Source organism: Athene noctua, chromosome 5 (assembly GCF_965140245.1).
Source record: "Athene noctua chromosome 5, bAthNoc1.hap1.1, whole genome shotgun sequence".
NCBI classification, from domain to species: domain Eukaryota; kingdom Metazoa; phylum Chordata; class Aves; order Strigiformes; family Strigidae; genus Athene; species Athene noctua.
In genome coordinates, this window is record NC_134041.1 from 63,685,837 (window position 1) to 63,701,805 (window position 15,969).

Here is a 15,969-nt window from a genome sequence, read left to right on the forward strand (position 1 = left end):
GGCTTACACTTTAGTACTTGTCGAAGCTTCCCCTCTCCTGGCACTTGAGGGCTGGGTTTTACAGTGGTGTTAGCGGAGTGGGTTTGCTGCAGGGCACTGCTGGGCATCCTTGGGTTGTGTGTTCAACTCCTGAGCTTGAACTGTAGCCCACAGATTAGAAGTAAATTCTTCTCCTTTTCCTTTCTCCCTGCTTGTTAACTGCTGCCAGAGTATGCACTTTCCATTCAGGTCAGTAAGTTAGCCACTGCCATCGTGGGTCAGGCTGCCCTTGCTGGGGATGGTGGCTCTGCAACCAAGTAGACACACGTTCTTCAAAGCTGTGTGAATGAAACAGCTGAGTGTTTTTCTTAAATCCAAAATATTTAGAGCAATCTGTAATGAATCTTGTTTTGCAGTACATCCTTAAAAGGACTGTTAGTTCATTCCTAGTATTCCTACACATGTGTCTGCTTAGTTTATCCTTTGTTGACTACTTTATCTCTCTTACAGGGTGTTTTTTTTCCCTTTGTCCTTCTCTCCCTTCAGTTTTCTGAAATAGTGCCAGATGTGTTACCCAAGCATTGAGAAACCCTGTGGGGAAAGGAGAATTGTTCTGTCCAGCTTTGTGTGGAGCTGGCTGGGCAGTGTCCTGAGCTGCTCTGCAGAGATGGAGGCCACCTCCTGCTCTGGGTCCTGCAGAGCACGTGGCTCTTTCCTGACAATAAAGGCAGTGAGAAGGGACTGACATACTGAGCTGCTTTCTGCTGGCATTGCCACCCAAAGTAGTGTCCTGGCTGCTTGCTTCTGGCCTGCTGGCGTGGTTGCATGCCAGCCTACAATGAAGGGCATCTGGAAACTAATCTTGCTAAAAATGAAACTTGACAGGCTTGATTAGGGGATATTTTTTTTTCTGGGGGGTGTGGTGGTGGTTTTGTTTGTTGTTTTTGCTGGTTTAGTAAACCCAGACTGGTTTCCTCATCGCATCCATGGTAGGGCTAAACCTTGATGGGGCTGTTTATGCTGTAATAAGGGTGTGGGAAGTGTATGGGTGGGAGCAAGCTGCTGGAGGTGGGGAGGGGTCATGCACCCTTCCTTGCTGGTCTCCGTTTAGGCTAGCATGAACTGTTTGGGGAAGTACAGCATGAATTAGATCAGTGATTACCTACCATGCTGTCCTTGGCTAAATACAGCAAAGAGTGTCTGTTGGGATGGTTGGGGAGGGAGAGGTTGATGTGAGCTGTTCAGTCGCGTCTCCTCCCTCCCTTTGTGATTCTGGGAAGCATGACTTGGCATACTTGTCTGCTGTGCCATGTAGCAATGACGTAAGCTTACAACTTTCACCTGGGTAGGAAAGCTTGTCTGTGTCCTGTACATATATTCTATTAGAAATTTTTTTTTTTGTATGTGTGTATGTCTTCCAGAGGAGATAAAACTCTGCATGTCTTACTCCTTGGTAGGAAATCCTAACTCCTGAAACACACTTGTATTTTGGTCTCTTGACTACTTTTTTTTTTTTAAATGCTTGCTGATGTTTTATGCTAAAAATAATTGAAAAAGTAGTTATTTAAATTTGCCTTGGAAGCACTGATGGTTAACTTTAATATCATTCATGACTTTCCCCTGTCCAGCCTCCCTGCCCTGCAGGCAACTAGTCGGCCATTAATGCAACAAGGGGTGTGGATACCTCTGGCAGATAGGAGAGGGGATAAGGACATCTTTCAACAGTAGTTCTTACACGTGTGCTGCTTTGTCTTGTAATGGTATGTTAGAAACGTACTACATGGACTGCGTGTATAGGTAAGAGCTGTTTGCATGGGAAAAAGAATAGGAGATAGTCATACTTTCATGCATTGGATGGCTTTGGGTTTAAAGTACATCATCTTGCAAGTTACTTATGTTTAAGTTGATGCAAGTTGCTAAACTTTGAAGAATTAAAAGAAATTAGTATACAGAAGGTTCTGTCTCAAGCTGTTATTAGCTAGAGAGTGATCTGCTGTTGATTGTGTGCTAAGTCTAACAAGGGAGGTCCTGGAAATGAAGAAAGAGGAGAATGAGCATAGGGGTGTGGTTAGAGGCCCACAAAGGTTTTTTCAGATAATCCCTCTTTCTCATATTAATTGATGTGTTATATTTGCTTGCAATGGTGTCCTTCCTCTAAGAGGAGGAGTTCTTCTCAGACGGATTGGTTTTGGTGCTCAAAATGCTGGAATGGTGGAGTAGCTATGGATAATGAATCTTTCTTTATGGCCACCTGATGGACCCATGGTGAATAGTTGGAAGAGGTTGAGGGCTGAGCTACAATTTACGTGGTCAAACCACAGGTCCTCAGCACTCATTGCTAGAGGAGCAGTCAGATTTTTAACAAGTGTCAGAATTTGGTTTTAATGGGTCAGTTGATCAGCTTGTCACTTAAACTAGTCTTAGGATTGGTCTGTAGATGAGGAAATGAGAGCATGTATATGAGTAGACCACTTGCAATTGTGTCTGAAGCAGAAAAGAAGCAGCCCAGGGCTCTTCTGTGTTTCTGATCTGGTGTATTTTAGGGAGGGATCTATCTCTGCTTCTGATTTTTGAAATGTCTAATTTGGTTATTAGAGAAATTTGCCTTCTCTTACCAAGAAGTTCAGGGAATAGTGAAGTTGATTACAGTTGTCCCACATACGAGGCACAATGACCTCTTTAAGATGAAGTGTCTTCTGTTGTAGTCTACTCAAATGTGAGAACACGTTGTTTGCCATGGCGTTTCTACCTCTTTGAATCAAAGTAATCTCGCATTTTTGGGTTGTTCTTTATTCTTTGGTTTTGCTTGTTTCATTTCAGCTTGATCCTGTTCAACCTTTTCAAAGATTTAGAGTGCCTGCCCTGTAGTATATGCAAGACTGTGTATGTGCCTCTCACGCAGTGGTGCTTTTACAGTTTTTGAGGATCAGGAGCCTCATGCAGAATCAGCTACCGCAGCCTGGCTGACCCACTGCTTTTTGCTGCTCTGCAATCGCTCATTTGTCTCCATAGCAGTTCAACCGAGGCATTATTGAGGAACCTTTAACTAAATTGACAGCAAAGGTGGTTGAATTGAGGGTTCTTACGCGCTTTTAGTCTCTCGCTGCATATTTAAACCTTGCTGCTGGTGGAGCTGTATGTGGAGCTGATGGCCTCTGTCCTGACCTGCTAAGGCAGTGCTGTCTCCCCTGGCCCCTCTGCTTCCCCAGATGTAAATGGCAGAACTGCATCAGTCTAGTTGAAAGGTTTCATTTGCAAGTGGTGCCAGCCAGTGCACTCCAGAACTATCAGAGAGATAGCGACATAAATAAAGGCTGCTGCTGTAGGATTTTCTCTCGAAGCGCTTACATCTGGCTGTTCTGAAGCCATTGGGACTGTGCAATTAAGGCAAACGGGAATTGAGTTTTCTAGATATGCTTGTAAACTCTTGCATATTTTCTAGCTTTACTTAACTGCACTGAATCCTATAAATATTTACATGTTTTAAAGAATCAACTTAATAGCACGCTAGCTGAAGTAGTTTGGTTTTAGCAGCCAGGCTAATTATGGGCTTATTCAATATGAGCGAAGGTAATATTGATATCTAATAAAGATAGTTGTAACAGTTGTAGCAGGAGAAATGCAGGATCAAGATGGTACAAATAGTTGTCATTGGGTGATTTAATATTTTTAAAATTTAGTCTTTTTACATAACCTTCTTAATCTCTGTCATATTTTCTGATACTGAGATTGCATATTCCTGATCTGTGCTATCTGTAAGAGTCGGGGCTTTACTAGAAAAAGAAAAAAACCTTGGCTCCCAGTGCTGTGAAAGAATATTCTGATAAGGGGAAATGCCTGAATCGCAAATGGGGACACCGTTGAACCGGTAAACGCAGAATACTAACCCGTGCTTGTATTCTCTCCTGACTTGGGTGCAGCATTCTGTCCTGTCACTTAGGATGTCAGGCTGTAGCCATGTGTTTGTGCATTAAGCAAAGCAAAACTTGTTGGGGGACACAGACTTAGACTGATGTCTTCAGTTGCAACACGAAGCTAACGTTTGTGGAGTCCACTTTAAAGAAAAGCTATTCTTAATGTGGCTCAGATGTAGACATTGAGTCATAAGGATCCGTTTGCATTTGTGTAGCTCTTGTAGCTTTGCCCTCGCAAGAGGTCTCGCTGCTGGAGCGCTCACGGGGGCTGTGTGAACAATCTTGAGGCAAATGCCAGTCTTCCTTTTGACATTTTAACTGTCTGTGGAATGCGGTGGGTGTCAGTGGGGAATAATCCAACTGGCACGGCACTATCAGAACACGATTCAGAGGCTGCTTGTGTAAGTAATCAGGCACTTGTGTGTTATGAAGTGTAGTGAATTATAACATCAGTAAATATTTCTGTAATATTTCTTGTAAATAGTGTTTTGTTAAGCTTTATTTAAATAGACTTAATGAATTGGAGGCTCTCATTCATCTGACAGAAATCAAAGCCATTGTAGGGAATGTGCCTCCTATTGTCAGTAAAAGCATATTAAGGCCTCATTTTGGAGTGGTGATACTCAGTCTAGGAATTGCAGGCAGTTCTTAGGATTGTTGCATGTAGGCAAGTTTACCCTATGGATTTGGGGCAAGATTTGTGTTTTCTGGTTCAGATTTCTGGCAATGTGCCCGTTTAAACTATATTTTTGCACTTCTACATTTGGGTTGTAGTGCCTGGCACTGTAAGTAGGCTGGCACCTGCCGAGCTGTCAGGAATCTTTCCCTGTTCTTTTGAATCAGCTAAAATAGCGTAGGTGTTTGGTAGAACGGGTAAAGAGAAATTTGAGCTTTCTTCTTGTGGCTGAGAGGGGGCCAAAGAGGTTTGTAATGACCGTGGAATATCAGCCCTGCAGCAGTGATGCTCCAGGTACTTGGGTCACAGAATTTCAATGCAGGTCAGTCAGTACCAGACAGTAGAGTGTGCAGTGGGGTTGCAAGAGGAAGCTTCTCATAAGGAAGTAGACTTGTAGTGGGCTCTCTGCAAAAAAAAAAAAAAAAAAAAAAGGAATGAGCTCTGTATGGCTTGATTTTTTTTGTGTGTGTCATGTTTATGTATTGAGTCTCAGTTACAAAATGGTTAGTGCAACCAGAGTGAGCTTGATCTAAAAACTTCCTCCCCCCACCCCAGTAGTCACTTGGCTGTTTGGATTAAGGAATAGAGGATGACCAGATACAATTTATGCACATAGTCATCACCATCCTTCCATGAGCTGTAACTCTGCTACTTTGATGTGTCATTTGGCACACCATCACTGTTCTTCACTTCGAGATAAAGTATTGCCAATCCTGTACCTAAAACACACTTATCTCAATTTTTTAAATAAGGCCTAGAAAGCACACAGTTTTTTCTGGTTTTGATATATGTATTGATCTTTAGCTTTAGCTTAAGCTTCATCAGTGAAGTTTAGAAATGTAGTTTTTAAATGCCAGCTTATATAACAATTTTAGTAATTAATTCTAGGACATGGGGCTTTTAGGAATGTCAAGTATTGCAAGACGTGGGAATAAACTGTGAGAACTGGCAGTGCTGCATACAGCACATGTCACTGATTTGGATCCTTATTGCAACTTGTAGTAGTTAGTGCTTGAAGGTATTGCCAAACCTCACATGACCACCTATCAGCATCAGTCTTAGACTTCAGTTGTTGCTGAGGCTTGATTAAGAGTGGGATGATAATAAGTTGCCTTAGCAGCTGAGGGTGGGAGACTAAAAGAATAATTACAAATATGAATTGACCAGGCACTGACTTAAGGCTGTAGTAGCAGGTACTACTCTAGCGTGTACTTGTCAGGCTGGCCGACTGGAACGGTTACAATGGGTCTAATCTTCTGTCACTGAAATATCATTTTGGGGGTGTTTGCTTAAATTTTGAAATTAGTCTGAGATATTTGGATTGTCAGAGTGTATACCTACCAGCCTTGGGTGGTCTGTGGTGTGTTTGTCAGTGGATGATGTGGTGGAAGGTGCAGGTGTGGTAACAGGCATCTTTCCTGTGATAATAGAAGTGGTTAAAATTATAAAAGGATATGAAGTGGCTATTAGTCTTTAACAAGATGTCTTTCCTAAATTAATAATAGTAATATTGTATTTTATATATATATAAAATATTAATAAAAGGGGTGTGATAAGATAGCAGAGAATCTGCCCTTCTATCAAGATTCTTCTTTCCCTATGGATTCTTGGGTTTACTAGCAGGTGATCTTGTGCCAAAGCTGTAGTATAACTTGTTTTAAGAGAGTGGATCATGAGAAATTGTCTGACTTTGACATCTGTGTATACATACATGTCTACACTAAAAAAATCCAAACTAACAAGTCAGTTTGCTGCATTTTGCTGGAATGACATCACAAGCAGCCTTGGTATTGCCTTATGAGTGGCATAAATAACCACTGCATGGAAATAAAACGCTGCACTGGGCATTCTTGTTGTGGATACAGCGTATATTGACAAAACCATACCTATTGCTTCCTTATGTTTTAGTTTCACCCAGAAGTGGAAATGTTGCAGCAGGAGCAGAGCTATGTTTGGTCACATCTGTATTTCATTCCTTTGATAGATGTTTTGGAGAATGGCTTGAAAAACCAGTGAATTTTCAGTGTTCGCTTCCCCTCACTGAAACTGCTGTTCTCCATCACTAGCAGCTCCTTTCTTTAAAATAAAATATTTTTTCATCAGCAAAGTTCTAACTCTTACAGAACAAGAACTAAAATTAGACAGACATAACTCCTTGTCTAACTAGTTCCTTAACTCATCTGGAGTGGGTACACAGGCAGGCACTTAAGCAGAATGAGACGTTGATGCTCGAGTGGAATAGGAATGACTTCCTATACAGACAGACCAGAAACATACGTTGCAAAACAAATTGTCATCCTGTATTGTTTTCGTTCTGCCCTGGCCTGTTAGGACTTTTGAGTCCCTGATGGGTCGGTGTTACATGACTGAAATTTGCGATTGAGTTTGTATTCTGGAACTTCTCTGGTTAGACTGCTGTTGAAATGAGTAGTCTTATCTGCAGAGGATTACTAAGCAGAGCTGATAACTTTGTAGAGAAATGTCTTGCACTGATAATCTATTTTCACCCCTGCTTTTCTTCTGAAAGCTTTATTATCTCAGTATTGAAAATGATGGACTTTTTGGCTGAGCTAAGAATGCTTTCTTAAATCCTGGATTAACCAACAACCTGGCAGTTACTGTGCGTCTTCAGTAGCAGGCAGTTCGATTTGTTGTGTTGTGGGGTTTATTTTGTTTGTTTTGGTGGAGTTTTTTGGTTGATTAGTTGGTTTTGGGGTTTGGGAGGTTTTTTGTCTGTTTTGATTCTTAGTCCTCAGTGGGAGTGAGTGCCCTGATTGAGACTTACCTCTTCTGATGATCAAGTTTTGAGTCTTGGTAAGCATCTTGAGTGCAGGATAGACTTGAGTCTCAATTTCTAGCCTCATGGGCCCTACTCAACTGCTGACTCTTAGGAGTTGGCACGGAGGTTTAGCTACAGAAAATAGGGGAGAGGGTTTTCTTGTTTGAGATCTGCACTCTTCTGTTTTTGAGCTGCTGCAAATAGAGCTGCTTCTCAGCAGTGAATTAGAAGTATTCTATTTACTTTTCTATTAAAAATGTCTTTTAAGATCACTGTTTCCTCAATTCAGCATTACACTGTTCTCTTATGAAGCATATATCTAAAATCGAATCTTTATATTTGAAGGAATTTCTAAATTTAGAAACTCTTATATTGGAACCGATGCAGTCACCACCACCACATCTTGTGGATGGTGTATTCTGATAACTGCAGGTAAAGAATGCATCCAGCATGGATGGTCTTGATATGAAACATGGTACAGAAGTTAAGAGATTCCCAGGGACTCTAAAAGTATAGTAGGGTTCTTCCTCCCCCTCCTGCCCCCCCATCTTGCTTTAGAAAGTACACACAGTGTGTGTGTGTAATTTCTCTAATTCAGTTTCAGTAGAGTACCCTGAATGATAACTGTGTAAGTTCAATTAGTAGCAGAGATGGCGAGCTGAAGAGAAACTGCTGTGTACCCACTTCCAACACCGTTTCAAACCATATTTGGAAAAAACCTCCAACTTTTATTCCAAAAAACGTTTAATAGATCTATTTCTTAGATCCAGTAGTTCATTTTTAAGCTGAGTTAAAAGGGAAGATACAATAATCAAACTAATATCTGTACTGTGGATGAATGCCTTTCCCTCGCTAGTGTTGATCAAATGCTAGTGACTATGTTACGTGAGGTTTTTCATCCAGGGGCCTCAGCACCACTTTATGGCTGGCTTTTGATCTGCCCTGTCTTCCAACTAGTTTGGATAGTGGAAATGGTCTAGGAGACGAGGTAAGTGTAAATACTTTTGTAGTCTTCTCTTAAAGAAATATTTGCAAGTTTCTTGGTATGCCCTTGATCTTTATATGGTTATGTCTGTATCAGAATAGGTAAACTGTTAAATAAGGTAGCTTGATCCAGAATGACTGATCCACTAGCTAAAATGTTTGTTTGTTTTTTTTTTTTTTTTTCAGGAGTCGTAGAAGGTGATTTAGCTGCTGTTGAAGCTTACAAGTCATCAGGAGGAGATATTGCCCGCCAGCTTACTGCAGATGAAGTACGCCTGCTAAATCGCCCTTCTGCTTTTGACGTTGGGTACACGCTTGTGCATTTGGCGATACGCTTTCAGAGACAAGACATGCTAGCAATTTTGCTTACGGAGGTGAGTTCTTTTGACTCTTACATAGCCTGAATAGGAACCTCACGTAACCGTGTCGTTCGCAACCAGCGACATGTAACTTTATGAGCTAGAAGATGGAGGCTGATACTGTTAGGATAGGTGAATTGTTGCTTTGTGACTTTGTTGACGTTTCTCCTAGAGAAGCGAGTTTACTTCAAGACTATGTGGTGGTCTTGAGGATGTTCCGTTTTCTCATTAATGAGCGGTCTTGGCACACGCTCTGACCTTACTGGCGGTGGAAGTGAGCTATTGTGAGGCTTCCTGTGCCTTGGGTGGGGGAGAGGAAATTCCCTGAAAGCAAAACACAGAGATCAATGACAGTGTAGTTATTTTTCTGAGTTTTGTTAATGAATTAAGTCTACCTGGTCTTTCTTCCCTGTTTTTCATGGGAGTTTCTCGTCCAGAGAAAGTCTTGCTTTGCAAAATTGCTGCATTTTTTTCCACTCTTTGCTCATTTTATAGACTGGTTGGTTCCTCTCTGTGGTCTCCTTGCTCTTGCATGTTCCATTTTCTTGTATATTTTTGTACTGTCCACCTCACTTCTGGTCATCTTTTTGCCCTCCTCCTAGGCCTGTAAGTAAATTTTTTTTTTTTTTTTTTTTTTTTGTGTGCTTTCTTCATCTCAGAGTTCTGGTTCCTGGCCTGATCAGAGCCATATTTTTATTCTGCCTCCTTTCCTCTTTTGATGCTTAGTGCAATTCTGAAAACGGTGTTCCTGAAAAAAGTAGCATGCCTGAGAAGCGCATAACGGTGATGGAGTGCATAGCACTGACTAATTAAAAAGAGTAGATGAAGCAAGACAAATGTAGCTAAAGCCTTGAGTATATATTTATATATGGGTAATATCAGTAGTTTTGTGCTGCTTACATAGCTATCTGGATGGAGTTATGCATTTGAAAACAAGTTAATTTGCTGCAATACTGCCTTACAGATTTTTCTATTTGGTTTTCTTTCGTTTTTTGGGAATGCTTATGTAACATACCATTTATGAAAATGCTTACTAGTGCTTGAGCCACTGTAATACTCTCCTTTTGCTAGGATATTAACTAGTGAAAAATGTGTGTCTTAAAGAGGTTTTTTTTATACATTCAGTGTCACCCCTGGGTCACTTACCCTGTATCACTGAATGAGTTCCTGCTGCCCATGATGATTACCATCTGCAGAAATTTAAGTATCTCAGCTTCATAGTTTTTGGAAAGATTCTTTGTAGGAAACTGTTTTGTGCTGTGGTAGTGTAGTTCTTTGTTAAATGTAGACTGGGCTCATGCATAAGATTTGAAGTATGTTTCCTATTGTTATCTAGCTCTTACCTATTTCTTTTGTTCTCCTTCTTCCGCTGAAAGCGGTCACCTGTTAATTCCGTTCTTTGCTTTAAAGAAGTATTTAACCAGCTTTGCATTATCAGCTACATGACAAATGAGATGTTAATTAACTGAGAGTCACTAAACATTTAAGCTTTCAGGGTACCAATGTTTATACTTCCTTTGCATTACTTGCTAACAACATACTGTCTGCTGATGGTTATCAGTCCTAAGTCATCGTATTTAACTAGAAATAATACTGAGTGCCGTAACTGTGTTATGTTACAGGTATCGCAGCAAGCAGCAAAGTGCATTCCTGCCATGGTGTGTCCAGAGGTCACAGAACAAATTCGTCGTGAAATCGCTGCATCTCTTCATCAGCGAAAGGGAGACTTTGCTTGCTATTTTCTAACTGACCTTGTAACGTTTACGTTACCCGCAGGTAGTTACAAAATCCTTCTTACTGATGGAATCTTTTTCTTTTCTTGTTACCTAGTTGAGAATTGCTTGGTTTGGATGTGTTCTTTGACTCTGTGATGGTTGTGGGGTGTGTGTGCATTAAGGTTTAATAGCTTAGGTCAGATCTAGCATTTGAATTTGTTTATGCACACTTAAACCGATATGTTGTTCCTGTGAAGTGAACATCCTTTTTAGACATGGAGAAATTGAAAAAAAGCAGTGCATTCTAAGGAAAAGCTGTGTTTAAAGTTAAGATTGGAACCCAGAGTATTTCTGGGTGCTAGTATGACTCTTAACATAGCTATGTTAGCTTTCAGTCCTTTCCCTTAAGGCCCAGGGCTATTCTTTGCATTTGTAGCTGGTTATAGCAATTGTACTTTGAGGCACACCACAATCAAAAGAATTTTTCTCTATTAATAAACTAATCTTTGCTATCTTTTGTTTCTTTTTAATAGAATTGTTTCTTTTAATAGGAATGCTAGCAGAGCTAAGAAAATGTGTAGATGGAAACTTTAGCAATCAGCAGATCTGTTTGTCTTTTTTTATAAAGCAGCGGCCTTGTAAGAATTGTATTTGGAACCTCTTTGGCTGAGTGTTACCTCCTTTCAGAAAGTGTGGGTAATACCACTTGTCTACAACTCTCTGTCTGAGGTGCTGTATTCAGCCTTATTGTGTGGGTCACGTATGAGAGGCAGACGGTGTGGGTGTACAAAGCGTCTAGAGACTAACACTTCATTGCTGTTTATAGGGAGAAGGGAAAGGGGGGAAACAGAATGATTTCATAACACGTGAGAAATGTTGCTTTCACCAGAACTGAGGAGTTTGTTCAGTATTTTCAAGAGATGCGTCCCAAACCACTGTGTAGCTTTTTAACGTGTAATAGCCATTAAATAATTAAGGAATGTGAATGTTGAAAAGCTTCTGTACATCAAGACTGTTGATGTATTTCCACTTCCATTACACTTGGTCAGCTGAACATATTTTGTAGTCAACAGTTAGCAGCTGGTCTTGAGACAGCATCTCCAAGGACAGTGGTATAACTCACACAATCCTATTCAGGTATTACCTACATGATGTAGTTTAGGAACCAGTTTCCACTTGATCTTTCAGAGGAGTGATAGGATCCTCCTGAAGAGCCAATATACAGATGTTAGAGTGTAGAACTTTTAAATTGATTGCTGGCCACTGTAAGACAGTTTTAGTTTTTAAAAAAAGTTTTAAAAATCAATCATACAGGAAAAAAAAAAGACCATCCCACAACACCCTGCCTGCACCAAACAATAGTATATCCTTCAGCAACTCCTGTGCCTGAATGTGGACTTCAATTTTAGAAGGACATCTGAGCAGGACTGGCAGATAAGGACACTGAAATTGAGAGAGAGATCTTGCTGCCCTTGAAATACCACTTAGGACCCAGTCCTTATCCCCTAGACTGCCTGAAGGGATGCTAGATGCTTCTGTTTTAACTATTTACTCTCTTAACTTCGACGTATTTAAGCTTCACAACTGTGCTGAAGCTAGCAAAGCTTCTCTGGTTGCTGATATGCCTTAGCAATCCTTTAGTACTTACCCTGTATTGAAATGCAGGCCATGAGCAAATCTTTAAGGTGTAGCAGATGTTTGTGTTTTAGAATGTGTGACAGTGTGTGTTTGTTTTACGTGATACAGGAGTCATAAAAGAGTTTTGCCCTTTATACAGTTTTCTGTCTTTTTTATTTTTTTAGCAGTACATGCACAGTTGCAGATTCTGCCTGTAAAGCTCTTGGAACAGTTGTCAGTAGTGGCATTTTCCCTGTCATAGCTCAATAGTTTTCTCATTTCTTGTTTTCCAACCTGCAAACCTTTGGAGTTCTCTGAACTATTTCATCAAAGTCTGCATGAAATCGTTAAGGAAGTTGATATTCTGTATAAGAACAAGCCTCTTGGCAAACTGTACCTGTCCTTTGTGCGAGACTGGGGCGGGGAAACCATTCACATGGGTGGAAAACTATTGTGTAGGATTGAAGCTGTCCTAAATATAGTAGGGTTGAGAATTTTTTCTTTGCTTTTCACCTCAAAGTGGTTCTCCACTTCCTCCTTTAGAGAAATACATTCTTATCCTACATGTGCTGTGATGATCCTTTCTGTATAAAAGGTACGGCAGTCAGTCTGAGATACATACCTACTTCAGCCTGCTCTGTGAAGCCTGTGCTCACAAGTGACAGATCTGAAAAATAATAGCAGCTTTTCAGAGGAGACATTAGGGATGATAGCAGAAAAGCTGTTGCACAAGTTCTCCTGAGCATCAGCTGGCAATGTGTCTCTCTTACAGTAACACTGACTGACTTCTCTATTTGCTTTCTTATTTTTCCAGATATTGAAGACTTACCGCCCACAGTCCAAGAAAAGTTATTTGATGAAGTACTTGATAGAGATGTTCAGAAAGGTAGATACTCTGAGAATGGCTGGAATCTCTCCTTGGTTTCCATTAGAGAATATTTCTGTTATTAAAAAAGTGCATTTGTGTGTGTGTATATGTGGCTTTGTTGCCTGAATTTGTTTTAAATACAGATTTGATGCTTTCAAGTTAATCTTCACCCTAGAATTATCTTAATTTTAACATTTACAGTCAGTATTTGAGGCACAGAGAGAATGGAGTCTGTAGAAAATAGTGTTTGTAATGTGTCTTTGAATTTTAAATATTTTTAAAGCTTTACAGTTTTAAGTCACAAGCTCTTCCACTTCAGTAACAATCCTCAAACAAACGATGCAATGCTTTGTTTAAGGCTATGGTTTGTTCTATTTTGGTTATTTCTTTTCCTTCTTTTCTTGACAGCATTTTGCCCAAGGAATGCCTTTAACCACTATAGTTCACCTATTTTTGTAGCATGAAGGAAAACTTAGTTTTATTCATGTAAATGGGTGAATTGTTGAGATTATGCCATTACTGTGCTGTTTGGATTCTCTGAGACTTCAAATGAACATAGGTTTAAAAAGAGGTTATTGTCACGTTGCAGAGCTAGAAGAGGAATCTCCCATTATTAACTGGTCACTGGAACTGGGTACGCGCTTGGACAGCAGATTATATGCACTTTGGAATCGGACTGCAGGGGACTGCCTGCTTGATTCAGTACTACAAGCCACTTGGGGCATTTACGACAAGGATTCAGTGCTGCGGAAAGCTCTGCACGACAGTTTACATGACTGCTCGCATTGGTAAGTTTAGTTTTTATGTCTACTTTAAGATAGCTTTCCATGTAGCATAGTACTACAGTATTAAAAAGAAACACAACCAGCACTCCCCAATTTCCTGTGGGTTGTGTGCCTCAAAGATGTTGAGTCACAGTGTGATTCACGTAGTAATCTAGATCTAGCGTATTTTAAATGTGAGCATTGGAAACTTGGACGTTCTGAGCTCGGTGACAGTATGTGATATTCAGCAAATAGCATTTAAAACAGAATAAATATTTTATGCTGCGTGCTCGTCGAGAGTGTGCTAACCACAGTTATTAAGACTGGAATTTCTGTATACTTGCAATGTAAATCATGCACATGCCATGCCTTGCTGCTTGGTGGAAGCTTTGCAGAAGATTGTTAATAGAAGATAGGCTTTTATTCCTGTATAAACTTTTCAGTATTTTCATTCCATCTGCTTAGTTACAGCTTTATTCGGTATTGCTCTTTTTGTTCCCGTTCTGTCTGTTAAAATAACGGCGGTAAAGTACAGAGTGGTGACATTTAACTAGTGCTGTCATTTGGCCATAGAATTAATTTATCATTCTGTAAAAGAACTTTTGTTGTTTTACACTGGCAACCTTCCCTAAGCTGATACTGTGGTTTGCTTCTGCTAGAAGAAAAACTCTTACAGTTTGCACTCCCAGTGGTGTCCAGCAGCTCTCAAGTGTGTAATGGGATGAAGGGAAGAGACTGATAAAGACTAGTAATGTAAGACACAGGTGATTCATTTTCTTATGCTCTCGTAGTCAAGGACAAGAGGAACACTACCATGCTAGAGACAGAGCCTGACCCCTTGCTCTGTCTGCTGTACAGGATGTCAACAACAAAGGTTAATTTTAGGGGTCTAAGCTTTTGTGATTACTGGCCCCAACTGCCTGCTGTTTGGAGAAACTCCCCAAATTAGCATCCAGAGCTGGAGTCAAGAAAGTGGTGCTTCAGTAACAATTCTTCCAAGAACCTGTCTCCAAAGGGAGCTGTCAGTGCTTCAGAGTTGTTTATAATGGAGCGTGCATCTCGACCACGCAGGAATGTCCCTGGCATCACAAGCAGTTCCCCTGAGGCCAGAACAGAAATTTATGATAGATCAGGTTTTGTTCTTTATGGTAACAAAACCAAGCATGGTATCCAAAAACATGCTGCAAACCGTTGAGGTTTAAAGCAATCTTTCTAAATGTTAGTGTTAACTGTTGTTGAGTTACTGTTGTATCTAACATAACTCTCATTATTTAGAGTGTATTAAATCTGGTTAAGCTTTTTAGTCCGTGTTCTAGAGAATTTGCATTTTGCTCTGAATTTACTTTATCCTTACTGGAAGCACAGTTTCTTGTTTTTAACTGATTCATGTGTTCTTTTATAGTTGTTTGAATACAGTTGCCTACTTTCAGCCTGGATAATCAGATTTGTTAGTTTGCCATTGGAAAAATTAGTACAGGCTGTAGTACAATCCTCTACCGAGCTACATCCTTAATAGGAACTGGTCCATCTGCAGAGGCCGTTAGTGATGGAAATTCTTGAAGAATTGACTGGGGTGTTAGTGGTGATACTATATCAGACTGGAGTCACCGTTCCTTTCAAAAAATCCAGACTTAAGGTGTGGGAGGTCTTTTTTATTGTAAATGGATCATTCTGTACATCCTGTACTTGCGGTGGAGATTCCATGTGGGAAGATACATTTAATTTTGTGGGCCAGGATGAGTAGCAGATAGGAAGTAGTGTTGTCGTCACTGGCTTTAATGATAATTGCTGAAGGAATAGGCTCTTAAATGCAATCACTAGTCTCAACAACAGTATACTTAAACAGTGGAATCGGTCTTCAAAGCTTTCACAAAGACATTTAAAAATGGGTATTTTTATAGTTAGACACAGAACAGTCATGTAACTCATTTGGCCTCCTTTTATGTTTGTTTTGATGCTGAACAAAGAAGAATCTATTTACTAGAGACAGTCTAGGGTCTGGTACTCAGAAAAAGCTCAGTAGTGAAGTTCCCAGAGGCTCTGGGCTGTGTACTCTTTTCCACTCACCTTTTAAGTTACTACACTTTTTTAGTTTACTCAAAAGTGTGTTCTGATTTGTCCTGTTTGGTATTCCACCCTTAACTTTTGGTGGAGAATGAACATACGCCCTAAGTAGGTTTTTGGGATTTTATTTTTTATTATTAAGGATGCATTCAGTTCTCTTGTTCTAAACTGAAAAGTTTATTTTAAATGAGATCAAAATCTTCAGCCTTGACTTCTGTCTACAATTGTGGCTTCCTCCTGGGAACACCTA

At 40.2% G+C, this 15,969-nt stretch overlaps 1 protein-coding gene across 2 annotated transcripts in view; it reads left to right on the forward strand.

The window, feature by feature from the left end:
* ZRANB1 (zinc finger RANBP2-type containing 1) overlaps positions 1-15,969 on the forward strand; it is a 46,536-nt gene that overhangs the window by 18,522 nt on the left and 12,045 nt on the right. For both annotated transcript variants that reach the window (XM_074907941.1, XM_074907942.1), the window contains exons 4-7: positions 8,519-8,706; positions 10,314-10,467; positions 12,838-12,909; positions 13,481-13,679. In XM_074907941.1, coding sequence (XP_074764042.1) covers positions 8,519-8,706; positions 10,314-10,467; positions 12,838-12,909; positions 13,481-13,679 — 613 coding nt within the window. The remainder of the gene's footprint in view (positions 1-8,518; positions 8,707-10,313; positions 10,468-12,837; positions 12,910-13,480; positions 13,680-15,969) is intronic.